This window comes from Ambystoma mexicanum, chromosome 4q (genome assembly GCF_040938575.1).
Source record: "Ambystoma mexicanum isolate Mex_15411 chromosome 4q, UKY_AmexF1_1, whole genome shotgun sequence".
NCBI lineage: Eukaryota > Metazoa > Chordata > Amphibia > Caudata > Ambystomatidae > Ambystoma > Ambystoma mexicanum.
The window spans coordinates 396,830,197-396,847,198 of NC_090928.1; the positions used below are offsets into that span (position 1 = coordinate 396,830,197).

The 17,002-nt window shown below is 43.2% G+C and overlaps 1 protein-coding gene across 1 annotated transcript in view; it reads left to right on the top strand.

The window, feature by feature from the left end:
• Positions 1 to 17,002, top strand: part of RYR2 (ryanodine receptor 2) — a 3,854,281-nt gene that overhangs the window by 2,372,975 nt on the left and 1,464,304 nt on the right. The window contains exon 57 of the mRNA XM_069607971.1: positions 3,954 to 4,031. Within this exon, the coding sequence (XP_069464072.1) occupies positions 3,954 to 4,031 (78 nt within the window). The remainder of the gene's footprint in view (positions 1 to 3,953; positions 4,032 to 17,002) is intronic.

A 17,002-nucleotide genomic window follows, 5' to 3' on the forward strand; every position in this document is an offset into this window, starting at 1 on the left:
CAGGACTAGGCAGCCATCTTGCTGGCTGCTCAACAGCGCCCCCACTGATCATGATTCTAATGTTTAGCTTGGGGAGCATCTTTATTCTAGGGCTCACATATTAAAAGAAGATGGGAGGGGTAAACCGGATGTGGAACATTAATATGTCATTGAATGTAACAACATTACATAAGAATGCAACAAAAGTAACCTCAAATGTTTTCTTACTTGCAAATAACGCGACTGACAGTATATCTGATGCACCAAATAATACGCTGTCACCCCCTAACATGTTTACAGTTCAGAAAATTACCTCAAAATCTAATATGATGTCTACCTCAGTGATCCTCGGTGTTCCCAATACAAAACCAGGCTCTATTTACTGTTCCCCAACTGTATAGTAAACAATTTATAATACCTACCACCACGAGTACTGCATATAGCGGCTCCCAATCCACACGGTGTAATAGCGTAATGGTCCAGTTATCACCATCAAATGTACAATGATCATTATGCAACAATAACAGATTATGTAGAAGCTCGGCAGAGAAACGACAATCTCTTTTGCCTAACAGTAGAAAGAGATGGCAAACAGGTCAGTATAAATATGACGCCTACCATGGCCTAGGGTTAGATAAAGTGAAGGACCTTCGCCCTGCTGGGCAATCTAACAGCTGGTACTCCCATATGAGTGCAACAGGAAGGCAAATGACCAATGAGAGTTGCTATGTGTGTTCCTTAAATCTACATGCATCTGGGGCACCCAAGGTTTTAGTGCCTCAAGAGGTACCTCTAGTTGAGTCACAATGTCTAATCCAATTTGCACTATATAGGATAAAGGGCACCTTTCGGGCACACACCGTAAAAATGAAACCTCTCCCACCAGACGAGAGGAAATGCAAAAAGGGATCAAAGGACACAAACTGTTTCAAAGAACCATTCCTGGCTATAGATGGCACAAGCTTTGCAGAAAAAAAGGGGCAAGAATCAACCTTTATGTACAAAGCTGAGTGGCTCCGCGGCCTCTCCAATGAAAAGTTGGACTTTGTAGAAAAGACATGTGCACACATATGGACAGAACACATCATAAAGCTAACGTGGGTCACAGCTCTTGAGAAACCAAACAAAGTGCAGCAAGAAGAAAATTATGAACTTTGTTTCTATGGAGAAGGAAAAGTGTTCATGGGGTCTAACAAACATTGTAATAGACAATCATCCCAGACCTTCAAAAAAGGTACTGCAGCACTAATGGACTATTACTTGGTTTGCGGCAAAAAATGTGTACTTGCACCTCCCACCATCCTGGAGGGGCTATTGCGCACTTGCAACACTGCATTCTGCACTGTTGGTGGTATCTGAGGATCACCTAAAGGGGGGAGCTGTCCCTTCAGATGGACAAATGGCACCGAGACCAACCGAGACGCCACCCACAGCACCACCCCCATCTTTCGCATACTATCAGAGAATGCGCGGCATGATCACCTGTTCCGAAGAAAGCGCTCCTCGAACTGCCTGTCTCAAGAGTCATCTGACCTCCTCACACAGATTTCAGATGAATACAAACTCTTTGATTCAGCAGAAAAATTCTTTGCATCCTTGTGCCCAGCATCCAAGCAAGAGCAAATCCAAGTGGCTGCAGATTGTCCAATGGGAGCTGATCCAGTTGGCGAATTACACTGAGCGGTTCAACGTTATCAAGGTAGAATTAAGAGCAACCCGGATAATGAAAATGCAGAACAGGTATGTCCTAGACCTCCTCACAGCCATGGAGGGCGGGGTTTGCTAAAAGATCAGGAGTTCATGTAGCACATTCACACCTTCTGCTGATGCTGAAAATGGGACACTGTCACACGTGATAGCGGCAGTACATGACCTTGGCGCTAAAATGAAGAAGGAAGCCGGAGTGCAGGAAGCTGACTGGCTCAACATGGCATTCGGCTGGGTACCCTCATGGCTTAGGGCAACTATGAAGATGCTGATCCCTATCATCGTGTTCATCTTGCTGATTTTCTGTGTGTGCCAGTTGGGTCTCTGATGCTGCTCAAAAGCGGGACCTAATAGTGCAATGATGATGGTGACTATTGATGATAGAAATAATAAGGTACCTCATGATACTCGGGAAGCACAAATACCAACAGGCGAAGAGCAAGGGGCCCAAATACTGCATGGTGTCAATATGTCATACTGGGGATGAGGAGGACAATTATTATCACACAACTATTGCACAACCACAGGACCTTGAAAACTACAAAGAGTTGTTGGTGGACTTAGATTGGGATGGGGGATGTATATATGACCATGTACCCCTGAAGGATATGCACAAGGTGGGGAGAGCTTGAGTGTGTCCAGAGCATTGATGCCCATAAAGGAGAGCCCTGCATGGGAGGAGGCAGAACAAAGGGCCAATGAACGTAGAAATACTGGAGGAGGATATGTTTTACTGTAGGAGTAACGAAAGGGGGGAATGTTGGGGGAATGGCGGGAATGTTGGGAAGAAAGTCACGACCAAGGTATATAGACCCCATTGAGACTAAGGGGGGAGGATGCCTCTTCATCACTGTGTACGAACCCTATAATATATAGAAGTAGACATATAACATTGCCTGTGTCTTGGCAGTGGGACTCCATTTTGCATTAGGCCCTGACACCATTGTTTACTCGCCCCAAAAACCACCACTCTGTGGGGCTGCGGTGCTCGCATCCCCGGCCTCTCTCACACAGAGGGGCCAAGCCATCATTACATCAGGCAAGCTCTGCACAAGCCTTGTTCCCACGGCAGCTCATCCGCTCCCTGTCTTCTTGATGTTGCAAATATCTAGTATCGAATGGGCTCTGCGAAGAGCGTGGGACAGACAGGCCACAGCACGAATGCTCATCCATCTCCACTAAACTGCCCGTGCCCCGTCAACCTGCACCCCACCATGCCAGAGCCCACCATTCCCGACCCCCCCAATTCCTTTCATGATAAACATCTAACCCCCTCACCTTGACCATTCCAGAAAAGCCACCACAGACCTGGGTAGCAATATATTTGCCTAATAACACATGTCTGCTCGTATCGTGAAGCACCAGGGAAAGTAAGTGATAGATCAAGACCCCAGGAGAGACACTTTGGTGCGGGAACTGCAGTATCAATGAAGCCCTGAATGTGGAGGTCGGCATGTCAATATATTATCCTTTCTTCTCAAAGGACCCCCTTGCATGTGATGTTCAGGTATCCACCATTATTTATGAATTGTTAGTTCCTGTTGTTTAGATTAGTTAGAAATGTGACACACGCATGAACTGACCTTCACCGCGAAGATGAGCCCAGCTGACCTACATGCTACAAGATTGACTGGGAAGCAACTGCCAATAGGCGCCTGGCATCCACTATGGAGCAGGCGCACCCATCGGTCCACCACCAGCCAGCAACATCACATCTGCCTTTGCCTAAAGTCGTCATTGATGATGCGTTTGTCTTTTATAATGTGCTGCCTGTGTAATTTTTGGCAGATCGCTCTTGGGCAGCAGAATTCTTTGCTGCCATTTTGAATATTATATAAACTGTTATCCTTGCAAAACTGTCTCTTGGTTTCATTCGCTGACGGGGCGTATTATATTATTGGGACACGTGTATGAGGTCGGTGCCTTCACCTGCTTGGCCACAAACTCCTGGATGTAAGTGTTGTCCTGCCTATAGCATCCCCACTGTTCTGAATACAGACCTGTCATGATTTATTTGTTTTTTAATAAAAGTTCCCCATGTGTAAACATTTTGGTGTGCAGAACAATATATTGGCACAAGTCTTAAAAGTAAAAACATAGATTGTTTTAATACCCAGTGGTTATGTCCAAAGGTACATTTCTGTCTGGAGGTTTAGAAACTCACCTCTTCTTGCCATTTGGTGTCATTTAGTTATTTCACTTATGATTCACTGTGTTAAATAGTTTCTTATAATCTGACACGATTTTTTCACTTCTTGTCCATTTAGATGTCTATTGAAACTGCCCATGGATACAGCCCTCGACCCATTGACTTAAGCAATGTTACGCTCTCCAGAGACCTGCACGTAAGTTCCCTTAAACCTTGTTTATTTCTTCTTTAACATTGATAACTGGTATTTACGAATTGTGAAGTCATACAAACTGTTCATGGAATTTACAGTTCAGATGTAAGAAACATGAAACATGAGTAACACGTTTTCTTTCTCACAAAGCACTGTGGCATCTTCGTTGGGTTTCTGGTCCACAAATCGGCTTAAATAAATCATACAAAACAAAAATATTGAAACAATATTATCAATCAGTTTAATTTTCAGAATTGATTTGTGGTGTTTAAACAGCTGTATTTTACAGAGTGAACTCGACTACATAATTGGTTGCAAAATATGTGGGGCAGGATCATGGGCAATAGATGGCAGAATAGCACTAAAAACTAGGCACTGAAAAGGGAATGAGGTGGCCTGCAGTGCATACAGTAAAAAATCTGCTGGCGAAGAAGGCATTGTTGTTATAGAGAAAACAAATTAACAGACTAAATGAAGCATAACTATGAAAATAAAGCATTTTTATACTAACTTGATGAATAAGAATTGATTTGGAACAAGGATGGATACCCCACTTGTTTTTTTTTTTATTTGTTCATTTTGCTTTACTACTTCAACCATGCACACAATCCCGAAAAATGATTGCAATACATACTGGAATCAAAAAAACAGTTATACAAATATAGACATAAAAAGGCAAATTCATCATCTTAATGTAACGCAGGTGACATTTAATTACAGCCCTGCATTCTTACAAGCAACTCTCTCAGCTCTGTATTAGAATACATCCCACATATCCAATTCTAGGTGCTCATAGAATTCCAATTCCTGTGGACATTCCACAGATTATTTTTCAATGGCTTCCGTAATTCCCAGAACCCTTTCATATCAAATATAATGCCCACACATAGAGTATTAATCAAGAAGGGTACAGAAAATTTAATTTTTGGAGCCATTTGGTCATACTGATTATTCCAATATTTAACAACTGCATCCACTGTTATTTTTGTTCAGACTCCAGCTCCATCTGTTTACTATTAATCTCGCCCATGGCCAGCCAATCTTTCACGCTCCTCTGGAATACCGCCAGTTCCACTCTACTTTTAATCTCGTCCATGGCCAGCCAATCTTTCACGGTCCTCTGGAATACCGCCAGTTCCACTCTACTTTTAATCTCGTCCATGGCCAGCCAATCTTTCACGGTCCTCTGGAATACCGCCAGTTCCACTCTACTTTTAATCTCGTCCATGGCCAGCCAATCTTTCACGGTCCTCTGGAATACCGCCAGTTCCACTCTACTTTCAATCTCGCCCATGGCCAGCCAATCTTTCACGGTCCTCTGGAATACCGCCAGTTCCACTCTACTTTTAATCTCGCCCATGGCCAGCCAATCTTTCACGGTCCTCTGGAATACCGCCAGTTCCACTCTACTTTTAATCTCGTCCATGGCCAGCCAATCTTTCACGGTCCTCTGGAATACCGCCAGTTCCACTCTACTTTTAATCTCGTCCATGGCCAGCCAATCTTTCACGGTCCTCTGGAATACCGCCATTTCCACTCTTTGCAGACAGCATCTAATATTCCTGAATCCCTGTAGCAAAGGACTTCACCACCCAAGATACAAAGCATACAGCTGGTCTTTAGCCAATGATGCAAAATTAGGGATCACATCTAGCTGGCCAACTTTCACATTTAAACGTTTATGGCGGAAAAACAGGCCTGCATGCCACTGATATACAGTGGTCATATACATCATATTATATTTGCATAGCGCCTCCTGCCATATCAAATGGCGTTTAAGTGCTTTAGTATATATAGCTCTTGAGCAGACCATAGTCTGAAAGGACAAGGTAAGAGCTGTGCAATGCACTTGTAGCATGGGCACTTTACGGAAAGCAGAGCAGTCTAATGTGGAGAAGTTTGAAGCTGAAGAGAGAATGGAGATGAAGCAAGGATCTTCTTAAAGGTGATCGAATCTATGTGAAAGCTGGGCTGATTCATTTATTTTTTCTTCGTGGAACTCAGCTGCCTGCTATGGGGTGCAGCACTATAAGAGTAATGCAGCAGGAATGAACTGTCTATTGAACCCCCAGGGCAACTGTATTTCAATTGGACCTGGTAGACTCTACATGCAGTGTACATGCATACTGATTGACAGCTAAACCACATTTATCATGGGACTCAGCTACGTGCTATGGGGCCGGCGGAGTGCTTCATGCAGCATAAATGCACAGTGAATTGTATGCTGCCGCCTGCAATAGAAATTAAGCAGATCTCTTACCTTGACTCAGCAGTGCTGTTGCAGCACACCTTATTGTACATTGACAACACAGGCCTCACAGTAGGCCACATGTGAAAATGTTAACTGCATTGGCACGGCAGACCTCACAGTAGGCTGCACGTGTTAACAGTATTGTGAGGGGTCTTGTAAAGTGCCATTATGTCTCTATTGGAAACCTTGCTGCTCTCCTTTCTGTAAGAAAAAGAAAAGGGGGTGTCCATTAATGGGACAGTGGGAGAGGCAGATGCTAAAACTATTGATGGGTTCAGGTCGGTAGTACACAGTTCCTCTGTGCCAATTTGTGGTCTATCGTGTTGATGGAGAAACCTGGGAGTATGTTATCCATAGGAAAGAGCCCAATACCTGATAGACTTGATAAACATCCGCTGCTTACCAGACCCATGCCACTGAAGTCTGAGTGTGATAGGGCTAAAGACGATAGCTTAGTCATGGCTTGGCTATTATTAACATGTTGGCTTTCTGGGAGTGGTATATATATGTGTGTGTAGTGTAAGGAGGTAGGAGATCTTAGAAGTGAGTCAGTTAAGGGAATGGGGAGTATGCATTACAATGCAAAACAACCTGCAACCCTGCACTTCCACCACTGGCCTCTTGCAGACCGGTCCCATTGTTTCACTAGCTAACATTTCCACATAGCCCTGTGCACTCACTAAAGCCACCAAAGTAAAACGTACTCCGCTTACAAACACACAAGACAATAGTTTAAGCAAAGGCGGGGTACTTGTAACACATGCGCATCTACATTCAGCACCAAGTGATATTAGGCCATGCTATCCAGCTAAGAATGTTAAAGTAAACGTGCATAAGGATATGGATACTATAATGCCCGCTGTCCCCCTTAGCGATGATACAATGCAACTATTACCCGTAATCACCAATTTAGAACAAATAATTGGGACACCATTGGAAACGCCTGAACCCAGTGTTATTCGGAGTGAAGCGACATCACTAAACACTTCTGATCAAAGACAGTTGGATGTTGTTAACGTACAAGTAACCTCTGACTTAGTGATTCTAGATTCACCCACTAGAGTCATTAATTCTGACTTTACTACTTCGGACATGCCTATGTTTGCTTCCTTTCCAAATTGCATTGCCTCACCACAAGTGAATCACAGTACTGCTAGAACTCGTCAGGCACAATGTGATACAGCACATTGTGACATGCAAAAACATTTATGGGGATTGTGAAAGGGTCGAGCAAAGAACTCATCTGCACTTTCCGTATCTTATTCGCAACCCCTTCCAGCAATAACCTCTCTTATTCATAATTCCAACTTCAAACTAAATTTAGATCAAAGTGAATATAGCTTAATCCAACCTATGTTGACAGCAATGGATTAGACCTTTCATCATTGCTTAAACTTTATGAAACAATTGATGCTGGAACCACTCCACAAGCCAATCTAGTAAATAAAATACCGCAACAACAGATTGACATGGGCACTGTGTTAACAATCCACTGTAAGAAGCAAACTGCTGCTTTTGATGAATGTTCACGCTGCTTGACCCTTTGGGCTAGAGAATTCCCAATTAATACACTTCTTTAGAGGGAAAAAATTTGGTGGTCTCGACAGAAGTAGAACTTCTTCAAAAGGCACTATTGATGAAGAAGCCTGTAAATCTAAGACAAACAGGTCGTTTGCTGCTGCACACCCAGTATCTTCTATAAAAGTAGTGGATCTAACGACAGACCCTAGTTTAATTATAGATAGTGGAGACCTTTCCAAGAATCCCTTAAAGAAAAAAAATCAAACAGAAGGATGACCGATTAAAACACCAAAAATAAGGAGGACATTACACTTTACTGCCACCCGGGGAGAGTCATGGACAATATGACATCACAATTAAATCAGCAGAAGAAAAGTAAAAACAGTAAAAACATACAAAATGTTGGCCCAGTTAACCAGTCCACAACAATACAATGTATTAAAAATGTGACCAAACTGATGAAATGTGTTAAAGACGTAACAGCTGCCATTACAAAGAAATACGCTAACATTGCAAAGCTCAATAAAAATAGAGAAGATAATAAAAATCAACTGATGAAAATACTGCCAGCTCATGAAGCCTTGGATGATCTTGTTAATGTGATTAACAATGCAAAGAAGAATCTCCAAGAAATGCATCAAACATCAGGAAATGAGACAAACCAGGGTCAATCCCATTTGCAACCGAATGGAAATTGTGAAGATCTACTATCCACGTTGGAGCAAAGAATGTTAGTCATAGAAAGTTCAATACATTCTCAAACTCTTAATGTGCCACCTGTTGTTAAACCACAGGGTTTACAACCTAAGCAAATATCTCAAGCTAAACCTTTTGTCCAAGTACAAGATCCAGAGTGCCGGGGTAAAACTGCTCAAAGAACGACAGACATGCTCAAGTATAATAAAACTAATACTAGACTTACTTCTGTAATGCACTCTCATACTCTGATAATGAAGTGTAGAACAGATGTACCTGACACTTATGATCTTAATAGACATCTATTTTGAATATTTTTGCTGACGTTCCAAGCCTGGAGGATTTGTCATCTTCGATAAAAACCAAGTTGAATTTCTACATGAAACAAATCTTTCTTCGGCAAAGATTTGGATTCAATCCGGTGTAGTCCTCTACTTGATCTGTCAGGCAAGGCGCTCTCTTTGCTCTCGGCTTCACTCTAGCTTATGAAATATCCAAGAAGTAGAGCATGGACCCAGAAATCATAGAGTGTATCACAATAATCCAGATATCAAAAACACCCCTATGGAAAGCCTGGCTTATTTACCTCATGAAGCATAACCCTTTTGCAATGATAAAAATGTTTCTTCATGATCTACATCATCTTTATAACCATCAATCATTCATATTAATCAGAGGCTAAAATGACTTAGCTGGAACACCCGAGGCCATAGTCACTTAATGAATGCTGACATTTTTAATCTTAGTCACTATGACATCATAGCCCTCCAAGAAACTTGGCTCATGGAGACACCCATTTGGAATGATAATACTATTCAAACTGTCAATGCCATGCACCAGATTAAAGGGAGACCCATGGCAGGTTTACTTATAGCCACTAAAATATCTTCAGATCTTTCTTTAACCAAATGGGCTGAGCCTAATCAATTTATCCAGCTAGTACGTATCACCTTCAACTCTAACATCATAGCCCTGGTAAATATTTACTGGAATCACGTTACCACTTCGGATAATTCCTTTTTTTCTGACATGGAAAATATACTTCATTTAATTGCATCGGATAACTTAATTACAGCTACCATTATTGTTTGAGATCTTAACATACATATCTTATCATATGATAACCAACATGACACAGTGGCATGTAACAGGTGGTCTAGCCTCATGAGCAATAGCCAGCTACTCATGCTTAATGGTGCTCTTGAAGGAGATTCTCCACCCCATCCTACATGGTGTCGCTGTGATCGAAAAGCTACTATTGATTGTGTACGTGGGTCGCCAATTATTTTCTTACATCGAGAACTTTATAGTTCAAGAGCAAAGTGTTAGTGATCACGATCGCTTGACTGTGACATGGTTCTGGGACTCCTCCAAGACTCAAAATTTCTCAAGATCACTTTGCATCCGGTCTACTAGTCTCATCAGGCCGAAATCGACTGAGTTGGTCAATGGATCGTCTTTATGATTGCTATAATCATCTATCAGAAAGAATCACTGGAAACTGCACTGTATGATCATCTGAAAGGGACTACGTTGAAGCTCTCCAATTATTTATAGAGGTCCACCCCAAATCAGACAAGCCAATGTTTAAGCATCTTTAATCCCCATGTTACACATCAAAAAAAAGTACTACGGAAAGCCATTAGAAACTTGGAACTTCTAGCTCCTGCAAATTAATTCATTAAAAAAACGAAATATAAGAATTGGATGAAGTTTAGAAAAGGGCAAAAATACCAACAAGAAGGGGAGGCAATGCTACGGACACTATCCCCCAAACAAAAACTCAGGAGCTATATGGCAACTACTCAATCAGACTTGCAACCCTCCTGAGTTAGCCCTACAAATTAATGCTGTTCCAGAGCTTACCTGGATCCAATACTTCGCAGACCTGAATACCTCTAAAGAGCATGATCCTGTTGGTAAATTTAGCACCTCCAGTGCCAACTTGCAGTTACAATTTGATCTTTCGGATAACATATTTTATATATCCAAATTATCCCATTAAAGAGCCCCTGGCCCAGGCGGTCTTTCTAATTTTATGTTAAAGGCCAACCCGGAATTGTGGGCATTGATACTGCAATACATTTATGTAAATATTATTCAAACACACGTTCTACCATCATCATGGCAGAAGTCCACAATAATTCCTATAATTAAGAAAGGCAACAGTCAGCGGCCAGAGTGTTTATCGTCCTATCGCATTACAAGGCAAAATCTTTTCGAGGTTCATTTTAAGAGATCTTAACTTGTAGATCACTCAGCATGATTTATACGACCCACACCAGACAGGATTTATTCAAGGTCTAGGAACAGCTATCAATTTAACCGTGATAACAGCTATTCAACAACAAATCCAGCAATCTAAACAAGCCATGTAAATGGCATATGTTGATTTTAAATCTGCTTTTGACCTGGTGAAGAGATCATTACTACTAACAAAATTGGCTAAGGCAGGATGTCCACAAACTCTTAGTGTTAATCGCTCAACTTCATCAGAACACTTCTATACAAGTCAGATTGACAATTGAAGGCCAACTTTCGAACCCCATACTAACATATTCTGTGTCATGATCCGTAGGACGTGTCCCTTTTGGACTTCCTGGTCCTTGACACAACGGGGCTTGCACTCCGTAGTACTTCCAACATGGCCGTCTAACATAGAACGCTCTCCACCAGCCTCCCCGTCAGACGTAGCATGTTCTATAAAGAGGCCACGCCCCGCGGCCCCACGCATCTCAACGCTACTGCTTGCAGTGGCTAGATGTGTGCTCCGTAGTTAGCCGTCGCTGAACTCTTTGATTTCTGGTTCCCGGACCCTCGCTTCCCCCTCTATCTTCCCTTCCTCCTTATTCTGCCTTGAATCCCGTATCTCGTGTACCCGCCTCTGAGTACACCTCCTTCGTTTCCTGGACTTCCCGGAGATTCCAAGTGTCCCTGGATGTAGAACACTGAACGCACGCTGGAACCCGAAGATGCTCGCACGGGGTTGTACAAAACCCGAACCGTACGCAAGAAGACTCCTTCCAAGAATTCCAGAAAACATCGAAGAAGGGTGAGAAAGGGGGAAACCTGTGACAGATTGAGACGCCAACTAACTGTAGTCAGTATGGACATGGAAGCGGCCGTTCAAGATCCCATGCGCGGCATGCAAGAATTAACGACTGAAGTGTAGAATCTGAAAGCGGAGAATGCTGCATTAAACAATTAGTCTTGGCCCGTGATTCCGCTACTAAGGAAAGCGTATTATTGGGCGGCATAGTTGATAAATATGATGGGTCTGCAAAAACCCTTCGTGGATTCCTTGACTCCTGTTTAGTCCACTTTACTTTTAAGCCCTACTACTTTTCTACCCCCAGGGGTAAGGTGGGCTTTATAATTTCGCACCTTTCCGGGAATGCATTAACCTGGGCCACACCTTTAGTTAATTCCGGAGATGCCCTCCTGGATGACTACGACGGATTCATACAGGCTCTTAAGACCATGTTTGACCGCCCAGAACAGGTCTGTAGTGCCCAGGAACGTCTACTTGATTTCCAACAAGGCTCCCAGGACATGCTTACGTATGTAACACGCTTTAAACAATTGGCTAAAGAAGCGGATTGGTCCTCAGAAGCCTGCTTTACTCTTTCGAAGAGGGCTAAATGAAGACATCAAAGATGAACTAGCCAGAGTGAGTCGCGGCAGGTTAATTCCAGGCCCTTATGGATCTCGCTCTGCAGATAGACTTTCGTATTCAGGAAAGGAAGGCAGAGAAGAAGAAAACCAAGATGCCCTTCCAGAAAATTCCTATAGAGACGACCTCGAAGTCTGATCCTACTCCTGCCCCTGTTAATGAACCAGAACCCATGCAACTAGGGGCTTTCCATGGACCCATATCCCCCCAAGAAAGGATGCGAAGGATCCACACGGGGTTATGTATGTATTGTGCCTCAGATAAAAATCTAGTGAGAGAGTCTCCTTTAGCCCCTCCACGGCGTTTGGGAAACACCAGCTCCCGATCCTAGATGGAGCATGGCTTCGGGAGAGAGATGTTTGCTCCACATCTATTCCATCCTTGAACTCTCCTGGTCAAAACAATCTAGGGATTTTACAGGCCTTTCTATCGCCATCCAAGAATGAAACCGACCCCTTTTTGGCATTGGTGGATTGTGCAGCCATGGGGATATTCATAGATCAAGATCGGGTCTTTAACCACCACATTCTATATGACACCCGAGACGACATGCAACCTGTAGAAGCAATTGACGGAAGACCCCTTTCTTCAGGACCGATAACCCTTCAAACCAAGGAAATAGAGCTCTCAATAAACCACCATCGAGAGAAGATTAAATTTGACATCATAAAGTCTACCCATTACCCAATGGTGTTGGGTATGCCCTGGCTACAAAGGCACAACCCATACATCAACTGGGCAGCAGGTTCCTTGTTCCTGGGTTCCGAACATGGCATGTCTCATTGCCTACTCCTGGATTCCACGCCGACACCTTCGGAAGGTACATCGGCAGACCGGCAGGCCCACTCACTGTCTCAAATATCATCCAGGTTCCTAGGGCCTATTAGGAATACGCTGATGTGTTCTCTTCTGCCATAGTTCAGGCCCTACCTCCTCATAGACCTGAAGACTGTGATTCCCTTTGGAAGGATTTTCATCTTATCCGAACCTGAGAAAAAGGCCCTCCGTGAGTACTTAGATACCAACCTTGAAAATGGCACCATACGACCATCCAAATCTCCAGCTGGAGCTTCACTGTTTTTTGTTCCTAAAAAGGATACTAATGAGTTCAGACCTTGTCTTGATTATCGTGGTCTAAATCAATGCAACCTGAAGGATCGTTATCCATTGCCCTTGATCTCAGATATCCTGGAAGCAGTAAGAGGAGCCGTAATCTTCACGAAATTGGATCTCAGAGGAGCTTACCGTCTGATCCGTATTAGCGAAGTAGACGAATTGAAAATCGCCTTTAGAACACCATTTGGTCACTTTGAGTACTTGGTCATGCCCTTCGGACTTGCAAATGCCCCAGCAGTCTTCCAACGCTTCATGGATCGGGTGTTTTCTGATACGCTGTTCCTCTTCGTCATAGTATACGTGGACGATATCTTAACATTCTCTAAAAACCATTTTAAGCATGAGGAACATGTTAAGGCAGTGTTACAGTGGCTACGTGAGCACAAACTCCTGGCTAAACCCGAGCGAGAAGTGTCTCTTCCATGCCTCCTCTGTTCACTATCTAGGATTTGTCCTTAGCCCAGAAGGAATCGGGATGGATAACGCAAAGGTAAAGACCATACTATCCTGGCCCATTCCGGCTACCGTAAAACAAATCCAATCCTTCCTGGGGCTTGCTAACTTTTACCGGAAATTCATACCTTCCTTTTCGGAGATAGTTCAACCAATCATTGCATTGTTGAAACAAGATACTCCCTTCCTTTGGACAACAGCCCAGGATAAAGCATTCCAGCGGCTAAAGACAGAATTCACGCAAGCTCCCATCCTGGCTCAACCTGACATAAATCGTCCTTTTCTAGTGGAAACGGACGCTTCTAATTACGCCATTGGAGCAGTCCTAAAACAAGAATTCGAGGACAATCTGGAACATCTCATTGCTTATCTTTCAGGGACTCTAACTCCCAGCGAGACCCATTATTCTGTTTTGGAAAAGGAACTCTTAGCCATCCGTAAAGCCTTCACAGAGTGGCGTAGTCTACTTCTAGGAGCGAAACATCCTGTCCATGTCCGCACAGACCATCGAAATCTTCAAGTATTAGAAGCTCTGGAATGTAGAAATAGCCGTCAGGCCCGTTGGGCCTTCTTTTTCGCCCAGTTCCAGATCCATCCTGTCCCTGGGACACAGAACATAATTGCTGACGTCTTATCTCGACGTCCTGACTACGAACCTCTTGAAGATCGGTCATTCCCTAAGATGTTTCCCCATACGATTTTCGTGGCACAAGCAACCAGTCTCCTAGAAGACATTCGAATACAAACTCAGCCTTCTGAACTTTGGAAGGAATTTTCAGGAAGGAATCGATGGAACCTGAAAACTAAGGACGGATATCTGTTCAAGGACAATGGTCTAGTCGTTCCTACGCAGAACTTGCAGAAAAAGGTCATAAACCTCTGCCACGATACCCTTCACTCCGGACATCGTGGAGTCACCAACACCCTACGTCTGATACAAAGACAATTTTGGTGGCCTAGAATAAAGACTGATGTACATCGGTACATACAAGCCTGCGGAGTCTGTAGTCAAAACAAACATGACAACCAGAGACCGGTGGGTCTGTTAATACAGCCCACGCTACCAACAAGGCCCTGGGAAATTATTGCTACGGACTTCATTGTGGAATTGCCACCTTCCAGGGGGATACACAACAATCATGGTCACCATTGATTTGTTCACTCATATGGCTCATTTTACGCCCTTATATAAACTTCCATCCTCCTCAGAACTGACTGGAATTTTCCTGGAACACATATTTCGACTTCATGGACTTCCATCCAAGATCATATCAGACAGAGGTCCTCAATATATTTCTCAGTTTTGGAAACACCTTTGTCGAATACTAGGAATTCAACGTGCCCTCTCTTCAGGATATCACCCACAGACTAATGGGGCTACTGAACGTGTGAATCGGACCCGAGAACAATATCTCTGTTGCTTCTCTACCAAAGTCCAAGACGACTGGTCGCTCTTAATACCTGGGGCTGAGTTTGCCTACAACAATTTGGATCATTCGGCGCTCAGGATCAGCCCTTTATTCTGTAATCAAGGATTTCATCCTTCAGTGCTACCTTCTGCTCTTCCGGAAGTCCCTCAGACCCAACCCTGTGGTTGTGGATGACCAACTGGAATATGAAGTATCCAGAATATGCGACTCCAGGTACAAACAGGGTCAACTTCAATATCTGGTTGAGTGGAAGGGATATCCTCCTAGTGAACGCACTTGGGAACCATTCTCAAATCTAAATACCCCCAGATTACTCAGAAGGTATCATCTCATACACCAGGGCAAACCTGGTGGGACAGGTTTTCGGAGGCGGCATGCTGTCATGATCCATAGGACGCATCCATTTTGGACTTCCTGGTCCTTGACACAACGGGGCTTGCACTCCGTAGTGCTTCCAACATGGCTGTCTAACATAGAACGCTCTCCACCAGCCTCCCCGTCAGACGTAGCACGTTCTATAAAGTGGCCACGCCCCCGCGGTCCCGCGTGTCTCAACGCTACTGCTTGCAGTGGCTAGACGTGTGCTCCGTAGTTTGCCATCGCTGAACTCTTTGATTCCTGGTTCCCGGACCCTCGCTTCCCTCCTCTATCTTCCCTGCCTCCTTATTCTGCCTTGAATCCCAGATCTCGTATACCCGCCTCCGAGTACACCACCTTCGTTTCCTGGACTTCTCAGAGATTCCAAGTGTCGCTGGATGTAGAACGCTGAACGCACGCTGGAACCCAAAGACGCTCGCGCGGGGTTGTACAAAACCCGAACCATACACAAGAAGACTCCTTCCAAGAATTCCAGCAAACATCAAACTTGGAATAGAAAGGGGGAAACCTGTGACATTCTGGCCTTAAACAAGGCTTTGTACTGGAATCCACACTATTTAACTATTTCATTGCATATATGGGGGAAAAATTCTCTGAAGTAAAATCTGATCCACTACGATTAGGAACATATCCTATAGCGTGGCTCTTTTACGGGGATGATTTAGTCTTGTTATCCAGGACTCCAAGAGGACTCCAGAAGCTACTTTCAGCATTAGAAATCTATGCTATAACCAACTTCAAATAAATGTTGAGAAAACAAAAGTTCTATGCTGCATCCCTAAGGGGACAAGGAAGATATGCAGCAATATATGGAACCTCTATGGGACTCCAGTAGAAGTGATATATCAGTATAAATATCTTGGGATCAATATCAATAATAATCCTTCAGATCACTCTTACATTATTAATTTACAAGCCACAATTCAGGCAGTAACATCTCGAGCATTAATAATACATGCAAGATTTGGTAAATTTTCATGTTCTCCTTTAATCACATTCTACATGCAAAAAGTCACAGCAATAATTCTATATGGATCAGAAATAAAACTATGCAATATTGGACTAAAATAGAAGCTGCTTGTTGGAAGCGAGTTTTGAGTTTACCTAAATGTCAACCTATGTGTATTCTAAGATTCGAATTGGGATTAGCATTGTTGAATGCCTTATCTGTGGAAGATTCTTGGTTTATATAGGAAGTTCATAATGACTGACAATTCCAACTTGTTATTAGTTAAGTTATCACATTATATGCTTAATTCAAAAAAAAGTTTCCCCCAGCAGTGGCGAGAAAATGTGTTTCTTGTAATGAACACAGCTGGCATCTCAGCAAACTTGCTCATTTCAAATCCTCACAAAACCATAACAAGATTATGGCAATTAGATTGGATAACCACCTTGGAAATTTGTAAAACCTATAAGTATTTAAGGATAATCCCTTTTATAGAAAGAAAATTCA